Source organism: Mustela erminea, chromosome 12 (genome assembly GCF_009829155.1).
Source record: "Mustela erminea isolate mMusErm1 chromosome 12, mMusErm1.Pri, whole genome shotgun sequence".
NCBI lineage: Eukaryota > Metazoa > Chordata > Mammalia > Carnivora > Mustelidae > Mustela > Mustela erminea.
In genome coordinates, this window is record NC_045625.1 from 91574469 (window position 1) to 91598907 (window position 24439).

Genomic DNA, 24439 nt, shown 5'->3' on the forward strand with positions numbered 1-24439 from the left:
TACGCCGCCCCGAGTCTCTCTCCTTGCTTCTTCTCCGCCGACTTCCATTCTTCATCAAGGATTACGTATTGTCCTTCCCCCCAGCAGGACGAGATGAGCTCGGCTGATTTCTGTTGTGTGGGATGGGTGTGAAATCAGCATCTTGTCGCCCAGGTAGCTATACGCTGGTCCCGACGTCTGGACGGTAACCAATAACGTGATTATCCGATGAGCCGATCAGCTCATAGAGCACTCTACGCTCCCAGCGTGCTGGTGACCAGAGTGTGGGACTGGTGGCCCCGGGGACAGCCCCCAGCCGGCCACGGACACAGGGGAGCAGACTGCTGACGGGTTTTATCACAATGCTGGGTCAGCAAATCAATTCGTCGGTCACAGGCATCGACTAGACGTGGGTGGCTTTTATTGCTTCTGTCCACCGACTGGATGACATGACACAAAGTTCACGGATTCCCTCTGTGTCTCTTTACGGAGGGCCAGCCCTTGTCCGTTACAGCGTTGGGACCCTGGAGTGCGGAGAGGGAGCATCGTCGTGGCCCTGATCCCGGGGGCTTCGGTCTCACGCAGGCGGCTGCGGCGGCAGGGAGGGAGGAGCAAGGCCGCCTGGGGCTCAAAGCTTCGCTGCAGAGGTGGGGGAGCTCGGAGGGGAGGCGGGGAGGCAGAGGGAAGCACGTGGGGGAGACCCCGGGGGCAAGCCCGGCACACAGGCCAGGGTGTGGGCTCAGCTGGGCAGCAGGGACAGGCGTCTCTGATCCACCCGTGAGGCCAGGGCAGGGTTAGGCAAGAGGCCCACGATCAGAGCCTGCCTCGGGGATGCCAGGGAAGGGCGTCCCTGAGGGACGGGGTCCCCCGGCAGCCGGCTGTGTGAAGGGCACCAGGGGCGCCCGGGTTGAGTGCGGAAGGTGAGCCGTCTGCCCGCCCTCGGTCCCTCGCTGCGACGGAGAGCCTCTGAGGTGGGCGTGTCATCCTCTGCGCCGCCGCGTCCGGTGGTGCCTTTGGCCAGAGCACACTTCCTCGGGGAGGGCTGCGGATGCGGGTCCCTAGCAGCTGGGCGGTGGGGGGCTCCGGGGGGCACCAGCAGCACCTACTGCGGTCAGAGTCTAGGATTAGGGGTGGGGCGTCTGCAAGGGGAAAGATCGCTCTGGCTGGAGCGGAAAGGGAGCAGCAGGTGTGACAGCAGACGGCAGACTTGGCTTGACGGGCGCTCGCCACGCACGGGGGAGGTCCGGGTGGGAGGGGGGCGAATGCCAGAGGCTTCGATAAGGTCAGACGTGCTGGCATCATGAGGCAGACTGGCCGGCGCACTGGGGCAGCAACGGACCGATGGAGCAGGGGCAAGTCTCCGAGACACTGCATGCGCGTGCCGGGCAGCCTGGGCTTCCAGCGGCTACTCGGTTGCGCTGGGCGTGTGCTCCGCTCTAGGTAGCAGTCAGCTTTGCTGCAGACGTGTCCAGCCCCCAGACCCGCTCCCCCTGCACGGCTGCCGTCTTGGCCCAGAGACTCAGGATGAGTGTGAGTGTGTGCCCGTGTGCATTAGGGCAGGTGAGAGTGTGTGTGACCGTGAGTGTGTGAGTTTTGAACACACTGGTTGCCAGGTTCACCCCAGCAGGTCAGTCCTTCCCTGACAGCAGGAGCAGATCGACCGCCCAAATCTCAGGGCTTCACCAGCTGTAAGTAAAGTCGACTTTGCACTCATGTCGAATCAAACAGGAGTGTTCTGACGGGCAGGCAGCGGACCCTCCCCAGGCGTGACTTTCAGGGACCCGGCCCCTCCCATCTTACGGGTTCTCCGCCTTCACTACGCGCCTGGGAGGGGGAACAGACACGGTGCGGACCCCCGGGGCAGCAGGTCCCCGACGGCGGGCCCACGCGGCGTGCGCACCGTGAGGAGCCACCAGCCGTCCCCTGGCCCCCTGGTCTTCACTCAGCGGGAGCGCGCCTCGGCCAACACGCAAACCAGATCTGGTCGTCACGGCGCCCGTCCAGGCGATGGACGTCAGGGTCACCCTCGCGGGTCTATTCGGTGGGTCCCCTCACCCCCCGTTCTGTTTTCCGTCGTTTCGGGCACCTGGCGTCATCTGTGGTCCGGAAGCACCTAGATGACCCTCCTCCTGACATATGGCCCGGAGGTGAGCAGGGACCTCCGTGCAGGTGGCTGTGCCCACGCCGCCCACCTCCTTCCTCTGGTCTCCCGGGCGCTTTACCCCGTCCCGTCATCACAAGAAGACGAGGGGAGCGCGATGAGGTATTTCGAAGAGAGAGCGCAGTCGGCAGCTTCTGCCGGAGGGTCCTGCTTCCATTGCTCTAGTTGCTGTTATAGTTACTGTTACTAATGTCTCACTCTACGAGTTAATCCTAGCATACAGGGGCTCGGCACTATCCACAGTGTTAGGCATCTGCGGGGGGTGTCGGGGAGTGCCCCGTACCTCCAGTCCCGACGGCGCTCCCGGAGCACGTTTCTTACCTGTCCCTCCTTACAGAGCGTCACGCTCCGCTCTGGACTCACGTCTGGTCCAGTGCCTGTAAACACTGGTGCCCAGCGCATGTCTATGACTCACACACCGTGGGGTCCATCCTGCGTCCCGGAGCCTCTGCTTCTGCCTCCCTTCCTCCAGGTGAGAGCAGTGAGTGCGGACGGCGGCGGGTCCTGCCGGCGGACGGTGATGAGAACGGGCCACCGCTGGAGGCCGTCGGGAAGCTGAAGCCGTGCGGAGTCCTTGTCCCGCACGGGGTGGCCGAGCTTTCTGGAGCTGACCGGAGCCCCGTGCCTGCAAAAGGAGGGGGTGGATCGGATGTTAGGAAGCTTTCTGACTATGTCACACTTCTACGCTGGTGTCTGTCACGCGGGTGGCTGGGGACAGAGCATCGTCAGCCCAGGGCTGTCAAGGTGAGGTGGAGAGGCGGCGGCAGCAGCCCGTGGCCCCATTGGACCTACTGAGTCATGAATCTGCCTTCTAACAAGCTCTCCGGGGCATCTGAGGCCCGCTAGTTTGAGAACCGCTGACCTAGAATTTGGTCCATTGTTGCCATTCTGTTATCTGCATTTAAGCCTCGTTGTGTGATTGTTCAGCATCTACTGTGCAAACAGCACTGCAACGGGCTCCAGAAGGAGCGAGATGAGGCAGCGTCCTTGGCTTTGAAGGCCATGCATCCTAGGGGAGGGTGGCCAGCATGGGACGCTGATCGCGCAGGGTCAGGGTCATTAAGGGGCAGCGTGGTCCCTGTGGAGCAGAGGGAAAGAAGCCATATCTCCTGGGGCACCACGGGATGGAGGCATCGCTAGGGGGTGTGCGTCCTGCTCCCCACACGACAGCCAGCAGGCTCCTGTTGCCGGGACCCTACGCTAATGGCAGGGCCACACGGCCGTGTCTGGAAGAAGGGGAGTCTGCGCAGAGCTTTGGAGGAGGAAGAGCTGTCATTCGGGAGATCTGGGGCAGGCTGGGAGGGAGGGGTGAGGGGTTCAGGGTGTGGGGTGGGACCTGGCCGCTCGTGCTTGGCGGAGCCACCGCCCCCAGACAAGAAACAGCTGTCGTGTGAACAGGAAACCAGCCTCCAATGCCTCCCTCGGGGAGCCGGGCCTCGTTTGGTCGAAAGCACCTTATCCTAATGCATCTTGCTGTGGGTGTGGAACACTGACTTACATCCATGTGGCCAGACCAGCTCTCAGAGCCTTAAGACCCCGAGCAGGTGTGGTTGGGCACCTGGGTGGGTAAGCGGGCAGGGGGCTGGGAAGGAGGCAGCTCTCAGTGTGGGGGCGGGGAGGAAGGGGGTTCCCCAGGAGGTGCTGGAAGCAACATGGCAGCCAACCAGCCAGCCAGGGGCCGGCAGGGTGATGTCCCTGCTCACCCCCAGAGTCTGGACACCTGGTCCAGCCTGTTTACACTCGCGACACAAGGTTTACAAGAAGCCCCCTGAGCTGGATTTGCTCTCTGCGGACCAGAGCAGCCCTGTGGCATAAACAACCTGCAGCGATCTGTTTCCTGGATATCGCCTCCCCGCGTGCACCGGGTTCAGCAAAACCGAAGATGCCTGCCTCCAAGAGAAAGCCTTCCTTGGACTTTATGACCCACTTTTATGGGCCCGGTGATGTGGGTTCTGACCCCGTGGATTGAGTTCTTGTCTATCACGTGACCCGGGCCCAGCCCAGTCTGCAGACTCTGGGCTCTGGGCTTTGATGCTTTTTGAAGGCTGAGTGCAAACGGCTGCTCTTAAAAACACACAGTTAATTATTCTCCAAGCTGGGAGCCAGGATTTGCACCCCCGGGAGGGCTGACTTTGTCTTGCGGCGTCCGCCATGACATCTGGCCCTTGGCAGGGTTTCCGGGACATGCAGGCGGCTGCTTCTTTCTTTCCATTCTGGAAAAATGCTGGGATCCTGACAACCTCCACAGCTGTGGGGGAGTCGGCACATCGTGGTCTGGGGTCTTCCACCCTCAGATCTCGCTGTGGATGAGACACTGGGGTGGGGTTCTAGGGCCTGCCCCCCCCCGCCCCCCTTGGATCTGGTACCTGCTGCCTCACTTCCCTTCTCCGGACATCTGTCAACTGCTGGCTTGGAGGTGTGTGGGTAGCAGCTCCCTCTGGGCCCCAGCATGGCGCAGAGGGCCGGTTAAACCTTCCCCCGAACTAGGTCGCCTTGTCAGGAACAGTCACGGCCCCACAAGCAGCCAGACCTCATGCGGAGCCGACCCAGCTCTGGGAAGCATCTTGGACACATGGCTCTTCTTCTCTGAATAGCATTTCCTCTCCAGGAGGGATGCGTCATCCCAGGAAAGATGGCCAGGGCCTGGCACACCGGCACTCAAGACACGTCTGTTATCACTGTCACGCCCGAGGCCTGGGAGGCCGCTGCTGCTTCCTGCGCTCCTCTGAGCAAGTTGCTGGACTCCAGGATGCCCCTGGGCCCACAGGGAGGTCAGTGTTGGGGGGAACCTGAGGATGCTGTTCCTGCTGGTGATTATGGGAACAAAGTTCGGGGTCAGGAGGAGAGGCGGTGGCTCTGGCTCCTGGGGTGGTTTTCTAGTCCTGGGTGGCCGCAGGGAGATAGTATTAATAGTTCTTGGCAAGAAAAAAGTAACTTGCAGCCTCAGAAAGTGGGCATTGCTGTATTAAACACACAGGCTTTCCACCCTGGCGCGGAATCCAGCATCTCAAACTACCATCCTCCTGCACCGTCGTCTCCCTGTGGAAATGCGCAGCTTCTGGGGACAGGCAGAAGGAAGACAAAGCCATGGGACATGCTGGTCCCAAGTTCCGGATCCTGTCTCCAGACATACAAGCCTCCGTGTGGAAAAGGAGGTGCCTGCGCAGTGCACGGCCTCGGACACTGGGACAATGGTGAGTGGCTGTCCAAGTGTCCGTGCAGGGTGGCTGACATATCGGTCCCGGCCCAGGACAGACCCGCCTGGGCAGAGGTGCTGAGACCAGGGCCTTCTCCAATGGGGGAAGACGGGGGCGGGGCCCTGCAGGGGTTCCTGGGGAGGCTGAGGCAACAGGGTGTCCCGGCCCGGCAGGCAGGCGCGGGAGGGCGGGACCTGTGGGACACCTTGTCAGGTGCTCGGTGAGGGGGTTACAGGGGACAGAACATGGCGAGTTTTGTTCTGTTTCTGCTGGGGTGGAAACGACCCAGCGGTGTCCCTGGGAGGTAAAAAGGGCACGTTTTGATCTCAGTTTTGTGTTATAAAATGCAAAAGAACTGAGACCCTGGGGATAGTGTTCCAACGCACCCTGGGAATACGCAGTCGGTGTGGGACGGTGTTCTCAATGAACACCTAGCTCCTCATCCTGAATGCACGAAGGGTACTTTCTTTCCGGGGCACGGGACCAGGTTCGTACAGAATGCCGTGAAGATTCGTTTGATGACTGCAGGAGATTGAGGGAGGCACTGTTTTTAGTTTGAAATGTCATCGGTCACGTTGGATCCTTTGGGGCTCATCCTGCAAATAAATTTTGGATCTTGAAACTGGTGGTGTGTGTATTCCTAAGGGAAGAGAAACGGGCCTTTGCAAGGAAGCCAGGGCACCGTGTCTCAGGCTTGTGCACGTCTGTCTGGAGCCTGCTGTTTGGAGAGTGCTGGCTGTGTCGTGCTGTGACAGAGCGGTCACAGATCCCGCCTTACGTCACACCCCACACCGGGATCCCGTTCTGTGCACGAATGGTATCCAGGTGCAGGGGACCAGGAGGAAAGGGCACCGGAGATCCAGGGGAGGGATCCGGTCCGGCCATTCAGAGCGCTGTGACAGTGATGGGCCCAGGTGGCGGGGTAGGAGACGTCTGATGGAGTTTCAGGAGGCTTTTCTTCATGGACGCATGGCCAGGACAAAGCTTGAGTGGACACAGCTCGGCTCGGCCTGGCCACCATGTTGTCCTTCAGGCATGTGGCTCGGGGCTGGGTGGGGACCACGGACAAGCCCTGAGCGTGTCCTCCAGCCAGGGGAGCTGGGCTGGTCAGCGCACCTCACCGGCATGGAGGGGCAGCCTCTGTCCTCCGGCCCGGCTCGGCGGCTGCTCCACGTACAGCTCCGGATGGAGAAGAAATCCCGGACGTGGAGACACTCCTCGGTTTTCATGTCACCGCCCTGAGGCAGGTAAGGTGCTCAGGGGCAGGGACATGGGCTCCAGCCCCCCATGTGCGATGGGGGGAAATGGAACCACCCAACGGGCTCGAGGCTGGTTCTGGGGGACGGGTGTGCCCTGCAGGGCTGCTGTCCCCCTGGACTTCCATCCACCTGCCTGTGCTCCGTCGTCCCCCGTCACCCGGATATGCCGCCTCCCCACCGCGGGGTCTCTCTGATCAAGAGTCTCCTTCTGCCCGGCCTGCCCGGCCTGCCCACGGCAGCGCCCCGTCTCCTCTCCCTCGGTGGGTGCGGGAGACAACGGGCCCCCTCCGTGCTCCCTGTGCGCCCCCTCCCCAGGAGAGGACCCGCTCGGCTCTTACTCAGGCTCCTGGCATCCAGTGGGAGCCTTGGGGCTGCCCCACCCCTTTCTCCCAACACACTGTCCCTTGGGGGCCGGTGGGGGACGTGGCGGTCAAATACATGCTGAGAGTTCACAGCTCGGCAGCCAGCGCGTCTGTCTTGTCTCGCGCGGCAGGAAGATGCTTTTCTCAGACAGCGTGCTGCCCTGCGCGTGGGTCCGGGGATGGCTGCAGCCGCTGTAAATTTGAACGTATAGGCAGGGCCCCGTGGGCACCCCTCTTCCTCAGTCTCCCCCTCCGAGGTAGGTCGGCACCTGCCAGAGGGGTGCCTCCGACCCCAGCTCATCCACGCGGGATTGAGCGCGCAGACACACCGGAGCAGGAGCCTGGGGCCTGGTCACGCCAACACCTGAGTGGGGACGCTTGTTTCCAGGTCCTTCCTGGAAGGACCTCATCGGGGCTCCAGGTGCAGGCAGAAGGGAAGAGTCTGGGGCCGCCGGGAAGGGCCCCCCCATCCAGGACCACACACAAAAGGAATGTGGGCACGTGTCTGCTGGTGCCAACGAGGCGGACGTCTCCCAGTGCTGCCTCTGAAGGACGAGACCGTGCGACCTCCGGCCTGCAGGTGTTCAAGCTCTAGGAGGATCAGAGATGGCTTCTTTCTGGCAAAGTCAGGACGTTTGAGGGCAGAGGTTCTCAGCCAGGGGCAGCCCTGTGCCCTGGAGACCATTGGCAAGGTCTGGAGATGTGTTAGGTCATCACAGCTGGTAGGAGGCCCCCCACACGGCCAAGTGTCCTACAGGGCACGGGCGGCCCCTGCGGCATCACTTGGCCTCAACTGTCCACGGTGCTGAGATTAAGACACTCTGCCCTGAGCAGCTGCCTGGATGGCTGGTTCTCCTCAGAGGCTGGTGAATTTCCATGGGGTCAGGCGTCCAGCCCAAGGTCCCTGGGGGACAGAACAAGAGCTCTAGGTGCAGTCCCAAGGGTCTGAGGGTCAGCCTACTATCTCCCTGGCAGCTCCCAGCATCCTCGGAGACAGGACCCCAGACCTCCAGAGGTGAGAGCTCCAGGCACACTAGGATGTGGACCTGCACAAGGCGGCCGGGCAGGAGGGAGATGCCTGGGTGTGTCCCGCTTGGGCTGCTTATCTGCTGGACGACAGAACCTCTGTGCTCAGTGACCAGACAGTGTTGGCTCTTGGGATTACTGCAGGTCAGTGACCCAGGCGGGGCTTGGTGGGGGAGGGGGGCTTCCAGGACGCTGATGGGGGAGGCTGCATGCTCAGCTGGGCTACGGTCTGGCTCAGAGGGCTCCCCAACTCCTCCTGGCCTCAGCTCCCGCCGGAGGGTCCCCTGAGATGGGACAAGAACGCAGCCACTGCCTGTTGCTGGAGCCTGGAGGCCGATCACGCCTGTCTCACTGGCCACACTGCACGGGCTGAAGGAGACCCAGAGCCCCGTGATCTGGGGTTGGGGAATGCAGGGCCCAGCCTTCTCCAGGGCGCCGGTCAAAGGCGGCTCAGGTGCCTTTAACCCTCCTAGTCCGGCTTCCCCCCGCAGGCAGTGAGGAGCACGCCAGAGGGAGGGCACATGGGGACTGAGCCTCAGGAGCTCCTGCCCTCGTCTGGGACAGACACGTTCTGAAGGAAGTAGCGCCAGGACCGTGGGCAGCAGAGTTCGAAGAGTGCTGACCCTGGGTCCCCTCCGAGGAGGAGCGTGTGGCCCTCGGGCTGCTCCCTCATGCGGCCCGGTGACTCCCGTCCCTGCTCTGGGGCTCCTCCGCCTCCTTGTGCCCGCCTTGGGGACCCCCCACCCACGAGCTGCGCTCCTTATGGACCCCCTTGGGCGTGGACCCGTCCTGTCATCTCAATCGCTACCACGTGTGCCAGCACGTCCCCGAGAGCCTGGACGTCCCAGGCAGAGAGCGGCCCAGGCACTCGAGGACGCAGGCCGAGCCGGCTGAGGCTTCCCGAGTTACCCACACTCAGGAGGGGCTGGGCTGCGCGGGGACGGCGGCGGGAACCCGGCCCCCCTCGCCACGGCCTTGAAAACCCCGCTGTGTCCCGTGGCATTTCCTCGCAGCCCACAGCCTGTCTGTTCTTCCTTGGGGGTCCGCGAGGCGCGGCTGGGGCTCGGCTTGGGGCTGAGTCCCCGGGCAGGTGCCCTGTTTCCTTCAGCTGTCCCGCTCCCTCCGTGGAGGTACGGCAGAGACAGCGAGTTATTTACTTTCGGGCGACCAAGGAACTATGGACATGTTTGACTGTTTCTGTGGAATAGGTGTTCTACCGAAGAGGAAATCCGAGAACAGAGCCCTCGGGGGGTACGGGGAAGCAGAGCCGCGCCTGCCTTCCCGAACTTGCACAATGAGGGGTGGGGGTGGGGGTGGCTTCTGCGGGACCCGCTCAGCGAGGCTCCAGGCGCCCTGGGCCCCAGCCTCCCCCGCTGGGGCCGCCCCAGAGAGCCACGAGCAACAAACAAAGCAAAGCGGAGGCGGGTGGCACTGTCCCAGCGCAGGAGGCACCTCTGAACCCCCGTTTCCCTGCATACGGCGCCTGCCCCGTGTGCTGTGGGCGAGGCCAGAGATGGGTCCCCATGCGGCTCAGGGAGGGGGGGTGTGCTGGAGGGGCCGTGGCCGCCGAAGGCTTCAGTGGTCACGCAGTTGGCCACCGCTCTTTTGTCACCATACTTAGGGGGAAGGGGCCAGCTGGGGCTGAAGGGGTTAACACGGGGAGCTCTCGGGATCCCCTGGTAGCCAGAGTCAGGCCTGAGTGGGGCCTGACCGCTCTTGAATTCACACCCACCCTCCGGGCTGGAGCCTGGGTGCCGCCACTCTGTTCAGATTTTCGGGGCAATCCCCAAGTGTCTTCTAGCTCGAGAGCCTGCACCTGCTGACCCCCGACACATGGGGCTGACACGTGCGAGACCTCAGGCAGCCCCACAGAAACGCCTCCTCAGGGGGGTTGGCGAGCCTGGTTCCGACTGGCCGTGAGGACACCTGAGGATGACAGCGTGCCCGGTGGTCTGGGTGCGTGTGAATCTGGGTTTTGTCTTCACGCCCGTCCCCACGAGAACGTACAACGAAGCGCAACACAGTTCGGCGAACCTGGGGAGACGGCCAGGCCTTTGCGCTCCTTCGTCTCTGGGGGGTATTTCTGAGCCCCACAACAAGCCTGCCCTGAGTTTAATCTGGAAAAGTTGGGGCTCCCTATGGGGTTCTGTTAATTCATCCCGAGGGAGTGGGGGGAACACAGGTTTACCCTGTGTGGGGACAGACTGGGGGAGTCGGAGTCAGGGGAGAGCCCACGGCGGGGCGGGGACTGGAAAGGGCAGAGTTCCATGGGGATCAGGAGCTCGGACGGCAGGCTCCCTGCCTGGGCCCGCGACTGTCCCCACACGGGCTTGGGCAATGGAGTGGGGTGCCCACGGTGACCCCTGGTGCCAACCCCTGGTGCCAACAGATCTGCCCCAATGGTCCCAACTGCCTGGACTCCGGGGACTGCGCACTTCCTGGGGCAAAGCTGTTAGGCTGTGTCCAGAAAGTCTGACCACACACGTGCTATGCACACCCCATGACCCAGCCCTCCTGCTCCTCGACACATGGTCACGAGGAGTCAGTGCCCGTACCCACCAAAACCCACGAACAACACGACCCGCAGATCAAACACCCTGTGGTCGATGCAGCCATGCAGACGGAGGGTGCACCAGCACCTGTGATGGCGTGGACAGGAGCCTCACCACGTCTGTCATGCGTCCGGAAAGAAGCCAGAGTCTGGGCTGTGTGATCTATGCTCGTGTTCACGTGCATGACCCAGAGCAGGTGACTTCAGGGACAGGACACAGACTGGTGGTCATCGGGGAGGCGGCGGGTGGGGCTCTGGTTGATGGACGCACAGGGAGGTGGTGGTTGGACCACAGAATTCCTCACTTTGAAATGACTGGTTTGATGTTGTGTGAATTTCACATACATGAAATTTGTTAAAAAAAAAAAATTGCTTGCACACGACTGCTTTACGCACAGCTGTGTCCCAAACCAGGACGGCCCGGAGGCCCACCCATCCCGGAACGAAGCGCGCTTCATCCCACGCCGGGCGTCCCCCCAGCGAGGACGGCCGAGGGGTGCTCGGGCAGGGAGGACTCGTAAACCTGTGCCGCGGCGTGAAGCGCGTCCGCTGCGGGAGTCTGTGCCTCGACCTATGGCGGAAGAATCAGAATAGTGGGGGTCTGTGGAGGGGAATGTCCGCAGTGGGGACGTGTTCCCTGTGTCGGCGTGCGGCCGTGACCTGAGTGTACGCGGTCGTCAGAGCTCCGTGCTGTATGTACAACCCCGATAAAGATCACCCCCCGAAGAAAGCGGAGAAGATAGATCTTGAGAGACGGGAGCAGTGGCCACTGAAGGCGGGCTCTCTCACGACGGGCTGGCCAGATGCTCTCACGGCCGCTGCCCCGGCTGCTCCGTCTCTACGGGCAGCCCCACCTGCGTCCCTCGGCCTTCTCTGATTCCGCACAGCTCTGTCATTCCCACACTCCCAGCAGGGCTGAGAGCCCTCGGGGGCAGGACGGGGTTTCAGTCCCAGGGTGGGCGTGTTTATGGCCTGGCAATGTAGGGACATGGGTGCTGTGGGGGTCTCCACGCTCACAGTGACCTCAGGTGTCCCAGCCAGAGGTGGCTGGCAAACACAGACCACTCAGCATCCGTCCACATGCCCACAGGAGCCTGGAAGAGGGGTCTGCACCTGACCTTGAGTGTCCTTTGTTCATGGGCACCGGCTTCCTGGCCTCACTTAGCCAACGGCCACCACCTCCCGCTGGCAGGACGCATCCTTCCTACAGCAGCCCAAGTGCTGAGACCTTGACCCCGGGAGGACTCCCAAGGGACCCTTGGCCCCGCTCCAGGCTGTGGGGTCCTCTGGAAGCTCAGACAAGGCTTTCTCAGGCTTTCCATGCTCCAGCCCTGGGAACAGGCAGGCTGTGACTCAGGGCCTGGGCCGGGCGTGGGGGGCGGTCTGTGTTGATGCTCTTACACTCTGAGTTTGGGCGTCTGGAAGGCCTGGCGGGAAGTGACACATCTGGGTAACGAATGAGGAGCTCACAGGTTACACAGATGCCAAGGAGTATCCCGGGAACCCAGGTCCAGAAGCCCGTGGACAGGGGCTCCGGGTCACACACGTGGGTGGGCTCACACCCTCCAGGCTCTGAGCACGCTTCCCATCAAAGCCCCGGCCCCCACTCTACCCAGAGCTTCTGCATCTCGTTCTGTGTCTGCAGGCCTGGGGGGTGTGGGGGTCCGTGTAGCCCCATCCCCGTGCCCCCGGCTGGAGACAGCATGGGAAGGAGCCAGCGCGGCACGGCCAGGAAGGTTCCCACCGCACCACCCCACAGTTTCTGGTGGGCTGTTCTTAGAACCCTGTCTTGGCCCCTGTGAAGCTCGTACTGACCTAACGGCCGAGTTGCAAAGGGCACCTCCCTGGGACTGGCTGCCTGGGCCCTACTTCACCTTGTGGGGAGTCTCCACCCAGAACGGAGGAGAGTCAGTGGCCCCAGCTGGGGCCCCGGGCTGGCCTTGGTCCCTTCCAGGCCCTGGCGGGTGTCTGAGGAGCCCAGCTCCCAGGCCAGGTCCCGTGGGGGTCAGGGCTGTGTTCTCTTTCACCCGCCAGGTGTGCAAGCCCGCCAGTGTCCTTGGTGAACCCGGCCCCCTGGGTCTCCTCTGCAGCCCACACGTGGCTGAGGACTGGGTCTGCAGGCTTGCACTGGCCGTGACCTTTCTGTTTTAAGAGTGCTCTGCCCCAGCCCACAGGCTGACTCTCCCTTCAGGAGCCCGCCCTTCTGGTCCCCAATGGGAGGGCTTGGGACCGTTCGGACAGCTGGGCCCTGCCCCCGGGTCTCAGTAAGTTTGGGGCTGAGCCTGGGATGTCACCTTCTCTCCTGATGCTGCAGGTTTACAGCCTACACTCTGAGAACTGCTGGCTCGTGCCAAAGGGTCTCAGAATCTGTGGGGGGACATGCCAGGTCTCCCGGCGCCCACAGGCTGTATCTGACGCTTGCGAGAGTGTGACCTACAGGCCCAGAGATGCCCGGGCTCCAGCTTCCTCGCCACCCTTTCCTGAGATAGGACAGCGGGTGTTTCCTTCCACCAGGCCTCAGTCTTCCAGTCTGCAAAATGCGTTCACATTTCCATCTCAAGGGTTGTGACCACATAGGGGCCCTGGGGCTTCCCCGTGCCTTCTCCGGGACTGGGTCCTGACCCCTGTGGCTCCTCGGGGAAGAGCCATCTCGGACGCCGGTGTGAGCACTTTGGCCGTGTGCCCCCAGCCTTGCCTGGACGACCTGAGCCTCGGCTGCTCCCTGGGAGGGGGAGCATACCCCTCCTCCAGTGCTGATCCTGCCGCTCGGGGGCCGCTTGAGCTGGTAAATTGGGAGCTCGCCAGGGCGGGCTGTTCTCTGGGACCCCATGACGCCTCCCCTGGAAGGCTCACGAGGTCTGAAGCCTCCTTCCGGTGCCCCAGCGGGTGAGCTCAGGGCACCCCGGCCCTTCCTGAGAGCTTGCCAGACCCCGGGGAGGGAATTCTACAGAAGTCCTTGTTGGGAGCACTGACCAGGAGGTGCTCGGTTTGGGAGAACAGCTCGAGTTTGTTTTGGCACACGGGGCGGGCTGCATTTGTTCTGCCTGTGCCCTGGACTCGCCGTGGCCGGCTGACACCCCGTTTCTCTGGAACAAGGCGTTGCTGGCTGGCCCGGGCCCCTTCTCCTCCTCCACCAGGTCCGGCAGCCTTGGACACCCGCCGGCCACACTGAAAGCAGCTGTAATTCGGTTAGTGCAGAAGAGACAGCGGCAGCTCCCAGGGCAGGGTCCGGCGCGAACCAGCCCCGCCTGCCGTGGGCTTCCCCGGAGCCCTCCCCTCCCTGGGAGCCGCTGGCAGAGGGGTCGGGCCGTGGGGCCACCTGGGCAAGCCTCCCTTGAGTCATCTGTCTCCGGCCTCCGGGACGGACCTCACAGGACCAGAGGACGGAGGGCAGGAGGCGGCGGCGCACGGCATGGGGGCCGGGGAAGTGAGATGGAGGAAGCGAAGCCAGGACGGCGTCTCCTCCCGGAGCAGCTGCTGGGGCTGCCGTCGGGCCCAGGGCTCAGGCTGCCAGTTCTCCATCCGGACTTAGAGGTGACACCCCACCCGAGGGCTTGCTTGGGTTTCCTCTGGGTGGGACTCAGGCATTTCAGGACTGGGCCTGTGTCCGGAGGGATGTGCCCAGCTCTGCCCCAGCGGCCGCCGAGAAGCCCTCCTCTGGGCCCCGAGATCCTGTTCCTCACAGAGGCTCTTTCCTCTTTCCGTTCCGCAGACAGAGGACGCTCCCAGCGCCGTCTGCAGCGGATCCGCCCTCTCCGCCTCTCTCTCTGCGAAGACGCGTCTGCAGCCCCGACAGCCACGCTGCCCACAGAGCGCTCCTCCCCACGGGGACGCTGAGCTTCTGCCCAGGAAGCCCGGGCACCTGCACTTCCCGTCTGTGGCCACACGCTCGACGGGTTGGGAGATCCAGTGCGTGACGTGAGAGCCGCCCTGCTCTGGGCACGAAGGCCAAGGCCCTTCCACGCTCACGCTCTGTGCTCCCTGGGGCTGCGGATGGGGTTCGCCCAACGTCCCGGCAGCAACCACCCAGGGCCGGGGCGCTCCCTCCGGCCTCCCAGCCGGGCCTCGCAGGCCGTCTGCCCCACCTTCTCCTGCCCGTGTTCGCCAAGTGGGACTGCCCTCCCTGTGTGTCTCTTCCCCAGGTAAAAACCGAGTCACAAGCTCCCCGTGGACACGTAAGGCCGGTCGAAACTCGGAGGAAACTGGAGAGCATCCCACGCACAGACTTTGCAGTGACCCCCGTGCCTCCAGCAGGTCCCAGAGCCGGAAATGGGAGTCCCGGTGAGACATCAGGTCTGGCGAGAGCAGAGCGGCCCGGGAACCTCTGGGGAGGACGGAGAGGGGAGACGCAGCAAGCTGGGGCTTCGCAGCCGTCCGGGGGCGTCTGAGCGGGAGTCTGGCCGCTCAGGGCAGCCTCGCAGGGCACGGCCGCCGCGGAGCCACTCCCGGGGACCCCCAGGGAGGACAGGAGCCGGCACGTGCGGGGTGGTCCTACAAGGAACATGCGGGAAGGGCCAGCAACGACGCCACAGCGTGGAAGAATCGTGAAGACCCCAGGCCGGACGCAAGAGGATTCTGTGAACAAGGAGCGCCCGGAGCCGGCCGATCCGTGGGGAAAGGAGGCAGAGCGGTGGCCGCCCGGGGCGGTAGGGTGGGGGCGTTCCAGGCGGAGGAGACGGGGTTTCTCTTTGGGTTGAAGAAAATGTTCTAAAACCCGATCGTGCGGACGGACTCGCTTGCCTGTGAAGACGCCGTGCGCTTCAGACGAGATGGGGCGCGTTCAGGGTGGTATGGCCGCAGACAGCCGTGCGCTTCAGAAAGGTGAGCTGCGGGAACGCGTTACATCTCGGCAGAGCGTCGTGTGAAAGCAAGGAGCCCGAGACCGGCTGGGCGCTTGTTGGGGCCGCCGGGCACGCTGACCCTGCTGGCGCTCTGGGCGAACGGCTGTGGGCAGCCCGGGCATCAGACGTCGGCCTTCTGAGATCTGGGCCGTGCGGAAACTGGTTTGCTTCAGTTTAACCCCGAGTCCTCAAACGTCAAAGAACTTCTGAGGGCGGCACCTGGACACCCGCACTGAGGTCTGCAGGCCCGTGCTGCCTGCCCTGGGAAGGCACTGGTTCCGGGAGCACCTGACCCCTAGCCAAGCAACTGGAGCCCTGACCGGACCCCGTGACCCCCCACAGCTCCCCGGCAGCTGTCTGCAGCCCAGGGTGAGGACTGTGGACAGCTTGAAACGGACTCCCCAGGCCCCGGGTTCCAGGGAGGGTCTGCAAAAGGACACCGTCAAGGTCAACGTGCACCCTCTGGGCTGCAGTCTGCGGGCCTTCGGGGCTGACACGGAAGCCCTCCAAGTTGCTCATGAGGGGGCTCAAGGGCCTTGGTTTTCTGGAAGGGGGAGAGGGCTGGCTGACGACTGGCGGGTTTTCAAACATGGGAAAGGATCCGGCGGGAAGCGGCAGAAACAGCTTTTGTTTGTAGACAGGATTACATGGGGTCTCAGTGGGGCTGTGCGATCCCGTGCGGAGACCGGTGTCTGCGTGCCCCTCCCCGGGGAGGGTTGGACGTGATCTTGCGTGGCAGCTTGGGGACCCGGGACAGGACTTCTCACGACCTTTGCCTACCCCGGCGTCCGGCGATTAGATGGCGTGGGGGGAATGCCAGCTGGAGATACGGGGAGCCGTGCAAACCCCGTCGGATTCTGTCCCCGAGTGAACACTACACTAGGTGGGGCGCCTGGGTGGCTAGGTCGGTTAAGCATCTGCCTTCAGCTCAGGTCACGGTCTTGGAGTCCCTGGATCGAGCCCCGTGTTGAGCTCCCTGCTCAGCCTGGAGTCTGCTTCCCCCCGCCGCTTCTTCCTCTGCCTCTCCCCTCTGCCCTGCTCATGCTTGCAAGCTCTCTCTCAAACAAAAAACCAAAATCTTTTAAAAGTACACTGTAGGGGCGCCTGGGTGGCTCAGTGGGTGAAGCCTCTGCCTTCGGCTCAGGTCATGATCCCAGCGTCCTCAGATCGAGCCCCACGTCGGGCTCTCTGCTCAACAGGGCGCCAGCTTCCTCCCCTCTCTCTCTGCCTGCCTCTCTGCCTGCTTGTGATCTCTCTCTGTCAAATAAATGAAATCTTAAAAAACAAAACAAAACAAAAAAAAACAGTACACTGTATGTTAACTAACTTGAATTTAAATAAAAGGAAAAAAAGTGAAGTAAGAAGAAATAGAGAACACCAGATTGCCCTGAAGCCTCCCCCCGCCCCGCCCCGGTCCAACATAAAACCCAAGACACTGGGATGCTCGGCCCTGCCTACCGCTCGGACATGAACGGGGGCTCCCCGCCCCTCAGTCCCCAGCCCTACCCCAGGCCTTTCCCTGCTGTCTCCTGGGCAGGCGGCTTTCCCCCACACGGCGAGTGGTCACCTCATTCCCTCACGTTGATGACGGATGTCACCTCTCCTTTTTTTTAAGATTTTACTTATTTATTTATTTGAGAAAGAGCGCGTGTGAGAGAGCACGAGCAGGGGGAGAGGCAGAGGCAGAGGGAGAAGCAGGCTTCCCGCTGAGCGGAGAGCCCGATGCGGGACTCGATCCCAGGACGCTGCGATCATGACCTGAGCCGAAGGCAGACGCTTTACCGACTGAGCCCCCAGGCGCCCCCAGAGGTGACCTCTTCCTAGAAGTCACTCCTGACCCCGCTCCTTTCATCCGGACCCACGAGACACTTCTACCGCCTGGGCGCTCTTACGGCGCTGGCATTTTTGCTATGGTCTGTCTCTGTCCTTGGGTTATCAGCTCTGCCTGAGAAGGGACATCGTCTCCTCTGGCATCTGCCCGGCAGTAGAAGGGTGTTTGGCACAGAGGAGATGCTCAGCAATGGTTGTTATTACGGGAGGGTGACTGCGGGAGCAGTCCCCGAGCCATGGGGGGAGCCAATGAAGTAACCCAGGCCCAGTACCCAGGACACAGCGCTCAGGAAGTGCCGGGCGTTCGACATGTTTTAACTTCTCCGAATTTTCAGGGCGTTCATTATTTTAAAGAATTTTAAATATGTCTTCCTAGGAAAGGAATATGTCCAGTGTTCCCCAGTGAGCTGGAGTTTCGGGGATGCAGTCCTGGTACTTTTAAAAGCCGCAACCGCAAATGTCGGCATCCCGAGAAGACTCAGACGGACTTGGGGCTCCGACGCAGTTTCCAACACTCCCTCCCCGGGAGCCCGGCGGGAAGTCCGCGCGGTCCCGCTTCCGCACTTTCTGTGGTCAGGAGAGCTCCGTATTTCTAAAGCAAAAGGTATTTCCAGTAGGGGCTGAATGTTTTCAAATCCGCAGATTCCTTGGGGTCTCCTTGGCTCGCTTTTAAAGTGCCGCCCATTCCCTATTTGGAAGGAATTAGGAGGAAGGAGTCCTGGACGCCGGGAGCTGCTGCACATCACCCTGGAGATGCCCATGTCTGTCATGGCAGCATAATCCCAGAAGCACACACAGACGTTCACACCAGACCGGAGTCTGCAGTCCTGGTCTTGTCTTGGAGGAGGCGTTTTACCTGGGACGGAGCCTGGGAAAATCTAAGGTGCCTGGAGAACGCACTGGAGGCGTTCCCGCACACTCCTGGTGGGAACGGGTGGTCTCGCTCGCCACCGGGCCTAACCATGTCTTGAGATCAGCTTGCCTGTGGTTCCCTAGCTCAGGCCGGCCTCTGAAGTGTGTGTGACAGATGGAGCTCACGGGCAAGTACGAGGGTAGGATGTGTCCCAGCGAGGGCTTGTCCCAGGTCTGCATATATTTCTGTGCGTGTGTGAGTGTGTGCAAGTGTTAGTTTGGGGGACAAAATGCAGTTTTTGCTGCCACTTTGTCCTGCTGAAACTGTGGGGGGAAATACCTTAGACATTTAAAAAAACATACTTTCTTTTCCTTCCGTAACTATTTACTATTTTATGGCTGTGGTTTGCCTCCTGGTCCTATTCTCTGAGCTTCACGTATGCTCGGTGTGGACCTCCTCCCGTGTGCCGGGGACCTAGGCTAAGTTTTTCCTTTGGTCATGGCTGCTAATTCCTTCAGACGTTCTGTGAGCTGGGTGTTTCACAGATGTGGACGGCGGGGCTCTCCCACGCCTCCGGGGCCAGGAAGCATGAGGTCCGTGGCACTGGCAGGCACCCCGCCGCCCGGCTTCTCCAGGACCTTATAGGGAAGCAGGTGGGAGTTCCTTTGAGGACCTGAACAGCCCGTCTGGGCCAACTCTGCGTCCCATTTCCAGGAAGTGGAGTGCGGACACCCCCTGGGGCACGGCTGCTCCTGTCCCCTCTTGCCTCTCGTGTTTGAGAGCCTGTCCAGAGGCTCCTGGAGCCACAGCGGAGGGGGGGTCATTTTGCAATTACACCTTGGGGAGCTGTGGGATGCTGGAGGCTATTCCTGGAAATTGATTTCCTTTAGCACTTGGGTGCCAGTGCATGGCCCCAAAGGGAGGACTTGGGTCCTGCCGGCGGTTGTCCAGGCTCCAAGAAATCAAGGGACGTCCCTGGGAACTCGGAGCCCAGCGGGGACCACTCAGACCAACCCAGCTGTGGTTCCGGGACAGAGAAACTCTGTGTCTCCCTGACCCTGGGTTTCTTTGGGGGGTGGAGACTAGTTCACCCCCAGAGAATTGGGATTTTAGAGAGAATGGGGGGGAGCGTTCGGTCTGGCCCATGACATGGCCAGCACCTTTGACACAGTGCTTTGGGCTTGAAACGGTATCTACGAACACATTGACTATGGTCCTCAGGACTGTGTTTCAGAGTCGGGGAAGGGTGTCAGTGTGTTCATGATCCCGGGGCACCAGGTCTTCCATCCTCAGTGGGACCAAAAGTTCCAGCAACAGATCCTGTAGGACGAGGCCCCTGAAGGTCACAAGGGGCAGCTGGGGACGGCCTCTCCGACAGACACGGTAGCTCGTGCTGGCTGGGGTCTTGCTGGGACACGGCGATGGCCTGACGCACGTGGGGAACACCTCCAGGACACAGACTTCCACTGGATCACTCGGGGAGTGTCCTGGGCTTGAGTCCCCACACCTTCAGCTCCACCCACGGGACCGTCTGTGCAGCTACCGCGGGAGCCCCTACTCTGCGCCGGGCGGACTTGCAGGCGCTGAGCGGAGAGCTGGGAGCGGATGGCAAGTGTCTTTGCCGCAGGGGGGGCCCCTTCAGTCGAGGGCTGGTGCACGTCTTCTACGACCTTTCAGGCTTTGGGGTCCCTGTGGTCTTGCTGCTCCGCTCCTCTGGAGCAGCCACAGACACGACACGCGGGCCACCCGTGGCCGGGCCTCTGACGGCTTCCTCTGACGTGGAGGCAGCCAGCCTGTCTGCTGGATGGGCTCAGGCTGTCGTTCTCGGGTCCTGCTCTGGCCAACAAGACGGAAAAGCTCTACTACGTCTATGTTTTTAACGCTTCCGTGGAACATCTCGGTCCTTGCCGCTGATCTCAGAGCGCACCCCAGCCCTCGACCGCCTGTCACCTCGCAGGAGCTGTCAGGACAGCAGAAGACACCCGCTGCGGGGGGACTGAGTTGTCATGGCCCCGAGGCCACACGCTGGGGTCCGAAGCTCCTGGACATTGAAGTGAGACTGTGTTTGGGGACAGGAGCCCCTGAGGGAGTGATGTAGGTAGCTGAGGTCATGCGGTGGGTTCTAATCCGTCAGGACTGGAGTCCTTATAAGCACAGGAGATCGGGATAGAGGGACGGCCCTGTGAGGACCCGGAGAGGACGGTCTACACCCCAGGAGAGGGGTTCAGGACGCTATCCGTTACGGTCACCAAGCCCACTCGTAGACCTGCCATGTCCCGAGTGTAGGAGGCTCCCGAGGGTCCCAGCAGAGGGAGGGATGGGCGTTCTCCCAGCACTGGCCCCGGGGGTGCTGGGAAGGCACCCGCCCCTCACCCTTCTTTCTTTGTCCTGCAACAGCCCCAGATGGGCAGTGGCCCCAGCGGCCGCCGGCTCCTTTGGAGAGGGCACCGGTCTCGACGGAGAGAGCGCGCCGAGCTGCGGCTCAGAGCCCCTCCGGGCCTCCACAAGGTGGAAAATACGCATCAAAACCAGCTGGGGAGGGGGGCGCGACGTGCCCCCAGCGGGGCCTGTCTCCAGGACGGCCAGGCCTCTGGCGGCAGACGCCGGCGGCAGCAACACTTGAGCCGGGACGGGCGTCACGGAATCTGAACGCCGGAGCTCGGGAGTCGTTAGAAAAGTAAACAGCCCGCGGTGGAGCCTGGTGCCGAGCCGGCCCCAGCCCCGGCGTCCACGAGCGCGGCGCAGCCGCCCAAGAATGAAGAAGCCCATCGGGGCGTCCGGGGGTTACGGGGCTGGAGAATCAAATTGGCTTGTTTTGTTTGTTTATTTTGTTTGTTTGTTTTTGGTAACTTGCAAACTTCACCTCCAACGACGGCAGTAACAAAACCCGAGCCAGTGCTGCGGGGAACGTTTTACGTGAAGCAGGTGCCCAGTTCCTGGTGCAGCGCTGCTCGGGCCTGGGCAAGTGTGACCGGAGAGGACTCTTACCGTCCGTCCTGAAACACAGGCCGTTTTAGAGGCTGAGAGTCAAGAGCGCCAAAGTCTCCGCTTCAATGCCTGGGAACCCCTGCGGGGTGTCTGCCTCTGGGGCCTGGGAACCCCCACGCCACCCCCAGGCGGGGTCCTGCACAGACGCAGCCTGAGCCGCTAGCCTCGTCTCAGCAGGACGGCCCTGCAGGGATGGCCATGGGACGTGGAGGACGGCACGGCTGTCCCTGAGTGCCACACCAGCTCCGCTCGGGCTCTGTCACACGCCTGAGTCTCCCGGGCCGCGAGGCTGTGAGGCTTCAGGACCCGCGCCTCTGCTGGGGTGTCCGGCCCCTGTGGGTGCGCGGCCCCGGGGCAGGCAGAGCGGGGCCCGCGGCGGGCACGGGGTGTTAGGGAGTGCGGTCCACGGCCCCCCGACGTCCCTTCCGGGTTTGACCCGCATGACGGGTGGGCGGCGGCCTTGGCGGTGGGGGGAAGGGGGTGGCTGGCAGAAGCCTAGGCCCTTTTCAATCCCTTTAGAATATGCCAGCCCCAACTGAAATGTGAGTTTCTCTGATGAAAATAACCACTTCGAGCGAGAACTACCGGTGGAAGTGCGTCCCAGCTTCGTGTGTTTGGCTCGCCGGGACGGCAAGAGGGTCTCGGCCCAGGTTGTCCGTGGCGCTCTGCTCCGCGGGGCCTGCAGGGCAGGGGGATGGGGGCGGCTGCTGGCCGGCTGGCCAGCTGCTGGCACGGCCGCGGGAGGCTTGCTGGAGGCCGGGCACTGTCCCTTCGGTTGGAGCGAGGGCTGGGGACAAGGGCAGTGTGGGGGTTTGAGGGTCATGGGGAACTTTGCCAGAGGCCTGCCCAGGACCCGCTCGCCCAACATTTTGACCTCAGCCTGGCTCTTGGGGAAAAGTCAACTCAGGAGTCAGCAGGCTGCGGAGGCTCTGGTTGGGTCTGTGGCAAAGGAGGGCTCAGGGGCTGCAGGACCTGGATACGCCTGCGCACGCGCCCCCCACCCCCACCCCGCGGCCCCTGGGCCGTGATGCTATCTGTGTCTCACGTACTTGGCTAAGAAGTGTGCATGGGGAAACCGAAGCCAGAGCACATTTTTTCCCCAGCCTTTTCCTTCAAGCTTCTGCAGAAATAACTTTCTGCAGACAGGCTGGCCGGGGACAGAGGCGTGTTTTGTGTGCAAACAATGCTTGCCTATTCCCTGGGAAACAACACCGGGTTACCAGGCAGCTTTGCTTGGCAGGGCCTCCCGTGGCCGGCCGCCGCGCAGGGCTGCCTCTCCAGCAGCCGCTCAGGCAGGAAGAGAGCAACCCCGGCGACAACAGGAAGCGGGCCGGCCGCTCCGGAGGGTCTCTGGCGTGCCTCCGGCGTGCCTGCGCCCCAGCCCTGATCCAGCCACCCGCTCTCTTCCCTGGGGGAGTGACCTCGGAGCCAGGAGCAGCAGGAGCAGGAGGGGGCAGGAGGCAGGGCTGGGGCCCACAATCAGGCCCCTCTCTGCCGGGCAGCAACCCCGAGGACCAACCCGAAGCCTGTCCTGGAAGGAGCGGGTGTGGGGCAGGGTGGGGCGGGGTGGCGTGGGGTGCTGCGCTCCCTGCACCTGCCCTCAGGCCTCCAAGCTCTCTGCTTGCACTCCCCAGAGTCCCCGCTGGGTCTGGTACGGTCACCCCAGGGGTCCCTGCCTCCAGGCCTTCCTGCCCACCCTTCCTAGGCTCTCCTGCATGCAGCCTCTGGGAAGGGTCTGCTCCTGTCCGCCCCGACCCCATCCCTAGAGCGTCCTGTGCTCCCCGACCCCATCCCTAGAGCATCGTGTGCTCTTTCGCCTTTACCTGAAGTTCAAGGCTCTGTCTTGTCTGTGCAGCAATCGTGCAGATCTTTCATTATTTTATTTTATTGTTATTTTTAATTTTTTACCCTGTTTATTCCTAAACTCCTTACTCCCGTGTTGACCCTGACTCCTGGAGGTGTGGCTCTTGTAAGCCGCGTGCTTGCGTGAGGTCTGTGGCTATGTTTGGTGTCGTGTCTTTCTGTCTGTGGCCCGTGTGGAGCGCAGGTACAGGTCCCTGTTCTCTTACTTTGCAGGAGACCAGGGTCCTTGCGAGCCCCCCCACACTCCCGCCTCCACACCACCCCCCCCGCCCCGATGCTCTGTGCACGGGCCGTGCTGCTCCTAACTGGGGCGGCGGGTGGGGGAGTCAGTAACGGTTGCAGACTGTGCTGGCACAGAAGCCCTCTGGCACGTCCGTCCCCGTGCCGACTGGCCAGGGATGCGCATGGATCCCCAGAAGTCACGTTTCTGGCCTCTCCGACAGGAGCGCGCTCAACTTTCCCAAGCCATGCCTGGTTGCTTTGGGCGTGCTTGTGCAAACGCAGGTGTGGGCCTCGCCCATGAGTGTGATGGTCCTTGTGCCGCAGATCTGTCGTCTGGTCGCTTGCCAGCTCCTGCCAGCCCGAGGTGCACGCAGACCTACACCCGCAGCTCAGCTCACGTCTCTGATCGGTGACGACGTAGACTCATTCACCTCTAAGGCCACGGGGTTTTCAAGCCACGTCGTCGCACGCCTCCATGCTCATCTCTTTAATATTTCACTCTCAGATGGTTGTAGAGAGACGTTGTGAGAAACGGATCCCACAGGCACTGCCGTCCATTGCCCGGACAGTCACCCAGCTAGAATACGGAACCACACCCTGGAAATTCAAAACGCGGAGTCAGCAGGGCACGAGGCCGTGGGCAGCGAGGGCTGCGTCAGAGAGAGTCCCCGTCTCCCGCTGCTCCACGGAAATCCACGGGGAGCGCTGGACCACGTGCTTGTGCTGCTCTGATTGGGCGGTTTCTCGGGTTCGGTGAGGGAGGGACCGCAGGGAGGAGCAGGGAATCGGGGAGACCCGCTGGAGCCTGCTGGGGCGCTGTAGGCAGGAGACCACCTGGGCCGGGACTCCGGTGGACGGAAAGGACGGGCCTGGGGCTTCCTCTGGAGCTGGCGTTGATGAGACTTTCCGCCCACCAATGAACAGATGCCTCCAGGGCTCGGGGATGCGCTAATCCGACGATGCTCCGATTTCCCGAGATGCTGAAAGAGGGCAAAGTCACAGATGTGGTGGGTGGAACTCTGGAGGCTGATTCTGCCCAGTTGGCACGTCTACGAGGCCTGAGCGGGAGAAGGGTGCTCAGTGGGGAACGGCCATCAGGCCCCGCCGCCGTGTAGGATGCGGAGCGGTTCTGGGTTGAGGATGACTGCGCGGCAGCAGAGAGCGCGGGTCGGAAGCCCGGCGGGGGCCCGCGACGGAGGAACAGTGTGCGGTTGGGTGAGGGGTGGGACGTGGGCATCAGGAGAGGGGGGGACGGAGCCAAGGGACATTTTAGGACGTCAGCTTGCCGGACGGTGTTGTGTTGGAGG

The 24439-nt window shown here is 62.5% G+C and overlaps 3 protein-coding genes across 7 annotated transcripts; all 3 read left to right on the forward strand.

Annotated features, from left to right (window-relative positions):
• Positions 1 to 4535: 4535 nt before the first annotated feature.
• On the forward strand, positions 4536 to 9473 carry LOC116571099. Of its 3 annotated transcripts, none has more exons than XM_032308852.1 (2): positions 4536 to 5334; positions 5825 to 9473. In XM_032308852.1, exon 2 carries the CDS (start codon positions 6642 to 6644, stop codon positions 7551 to 7553), a length of 912 nt encoding a protein of 303 aa, XP_032164743.1. In that variant the 5' UTR covers positions 4536 to 5334; positions 5825 to 6641; the 3' UTR covers positions 7554 to 9473. The 3 variants fall into 3 exon arrangements, with proteins under 3 accessions (XP_032164743.1, XP_032164742.1, XP_032164741.1); XM_032308851.1 differs by having other exon boundaries at positions 4536 to 4950; positions 5118 to 9473; XM_032308850.1 differs by having other exon boundaries at positions 4536 to 4911; positions 5118 to 9473.
• Positions 9474 to 13431: 3958 nt separating this feature from the next.
• Positions 13432 to 15164, forward strand: LOC116570952. 3 transcript variants are annotated; one of them, XM_032308589.1, is made up of 4 exons: positions 13768 to 14069; positions 14248 to 14426; positions 14677 to 14710; positions 14790 to 15164. In XM_032308589.1, exons 1-4 carry the CDS (start codon positions 13968 to 13970, stop codon positions 15081 to 15083), a joined length of 609 nt encoding a protein of 202 aa, XP_032164480.1. In that variant the 5' UTR covers positions 13768 to 13967; the 3' UTR covers positions 15084 to 15164. The 3 variants fall into 3 exon arrangements, 2 of the variants coding, with proteins under 2 accessions (XP_032164480.1, XP_032164481.1); XM_032308590.1 differs by lacking the exon at positions 14677 to 14710 and having other exon boundaries at positions 14789 to 15164; XR_004277611.1 differs by lacking the exons at positions 13768 to 14069; positions 14677 to 14710; positions 14790 to 15164 and adding an exon at positions 13432 to 13723 and having other exon boundaries at positions 14248 to 14421.
• Positions 15165 to 21487: 6323 nt separating this feature from the next.
• LOC116570032 lies at positions 21488 to 24228 on the forward strand. The gene is made up of 4 exons (XM_032306522.1): positions 21488 to 21494; positions 21733 to 21821; positions 21927 to 22795; positions 22827 to 24228. Exons 1-4 carry the CDS (start codon positions 21488 to 21490, stop codon positions 22945 to 22947), a joined length of 1086 nt encoding a protein of 361 aa, XP_032162413.1. The 3' UTR covers positions 22948 to 24228.
• Positions 24229 to 24439: the final 211 nt, after the last annotated feature.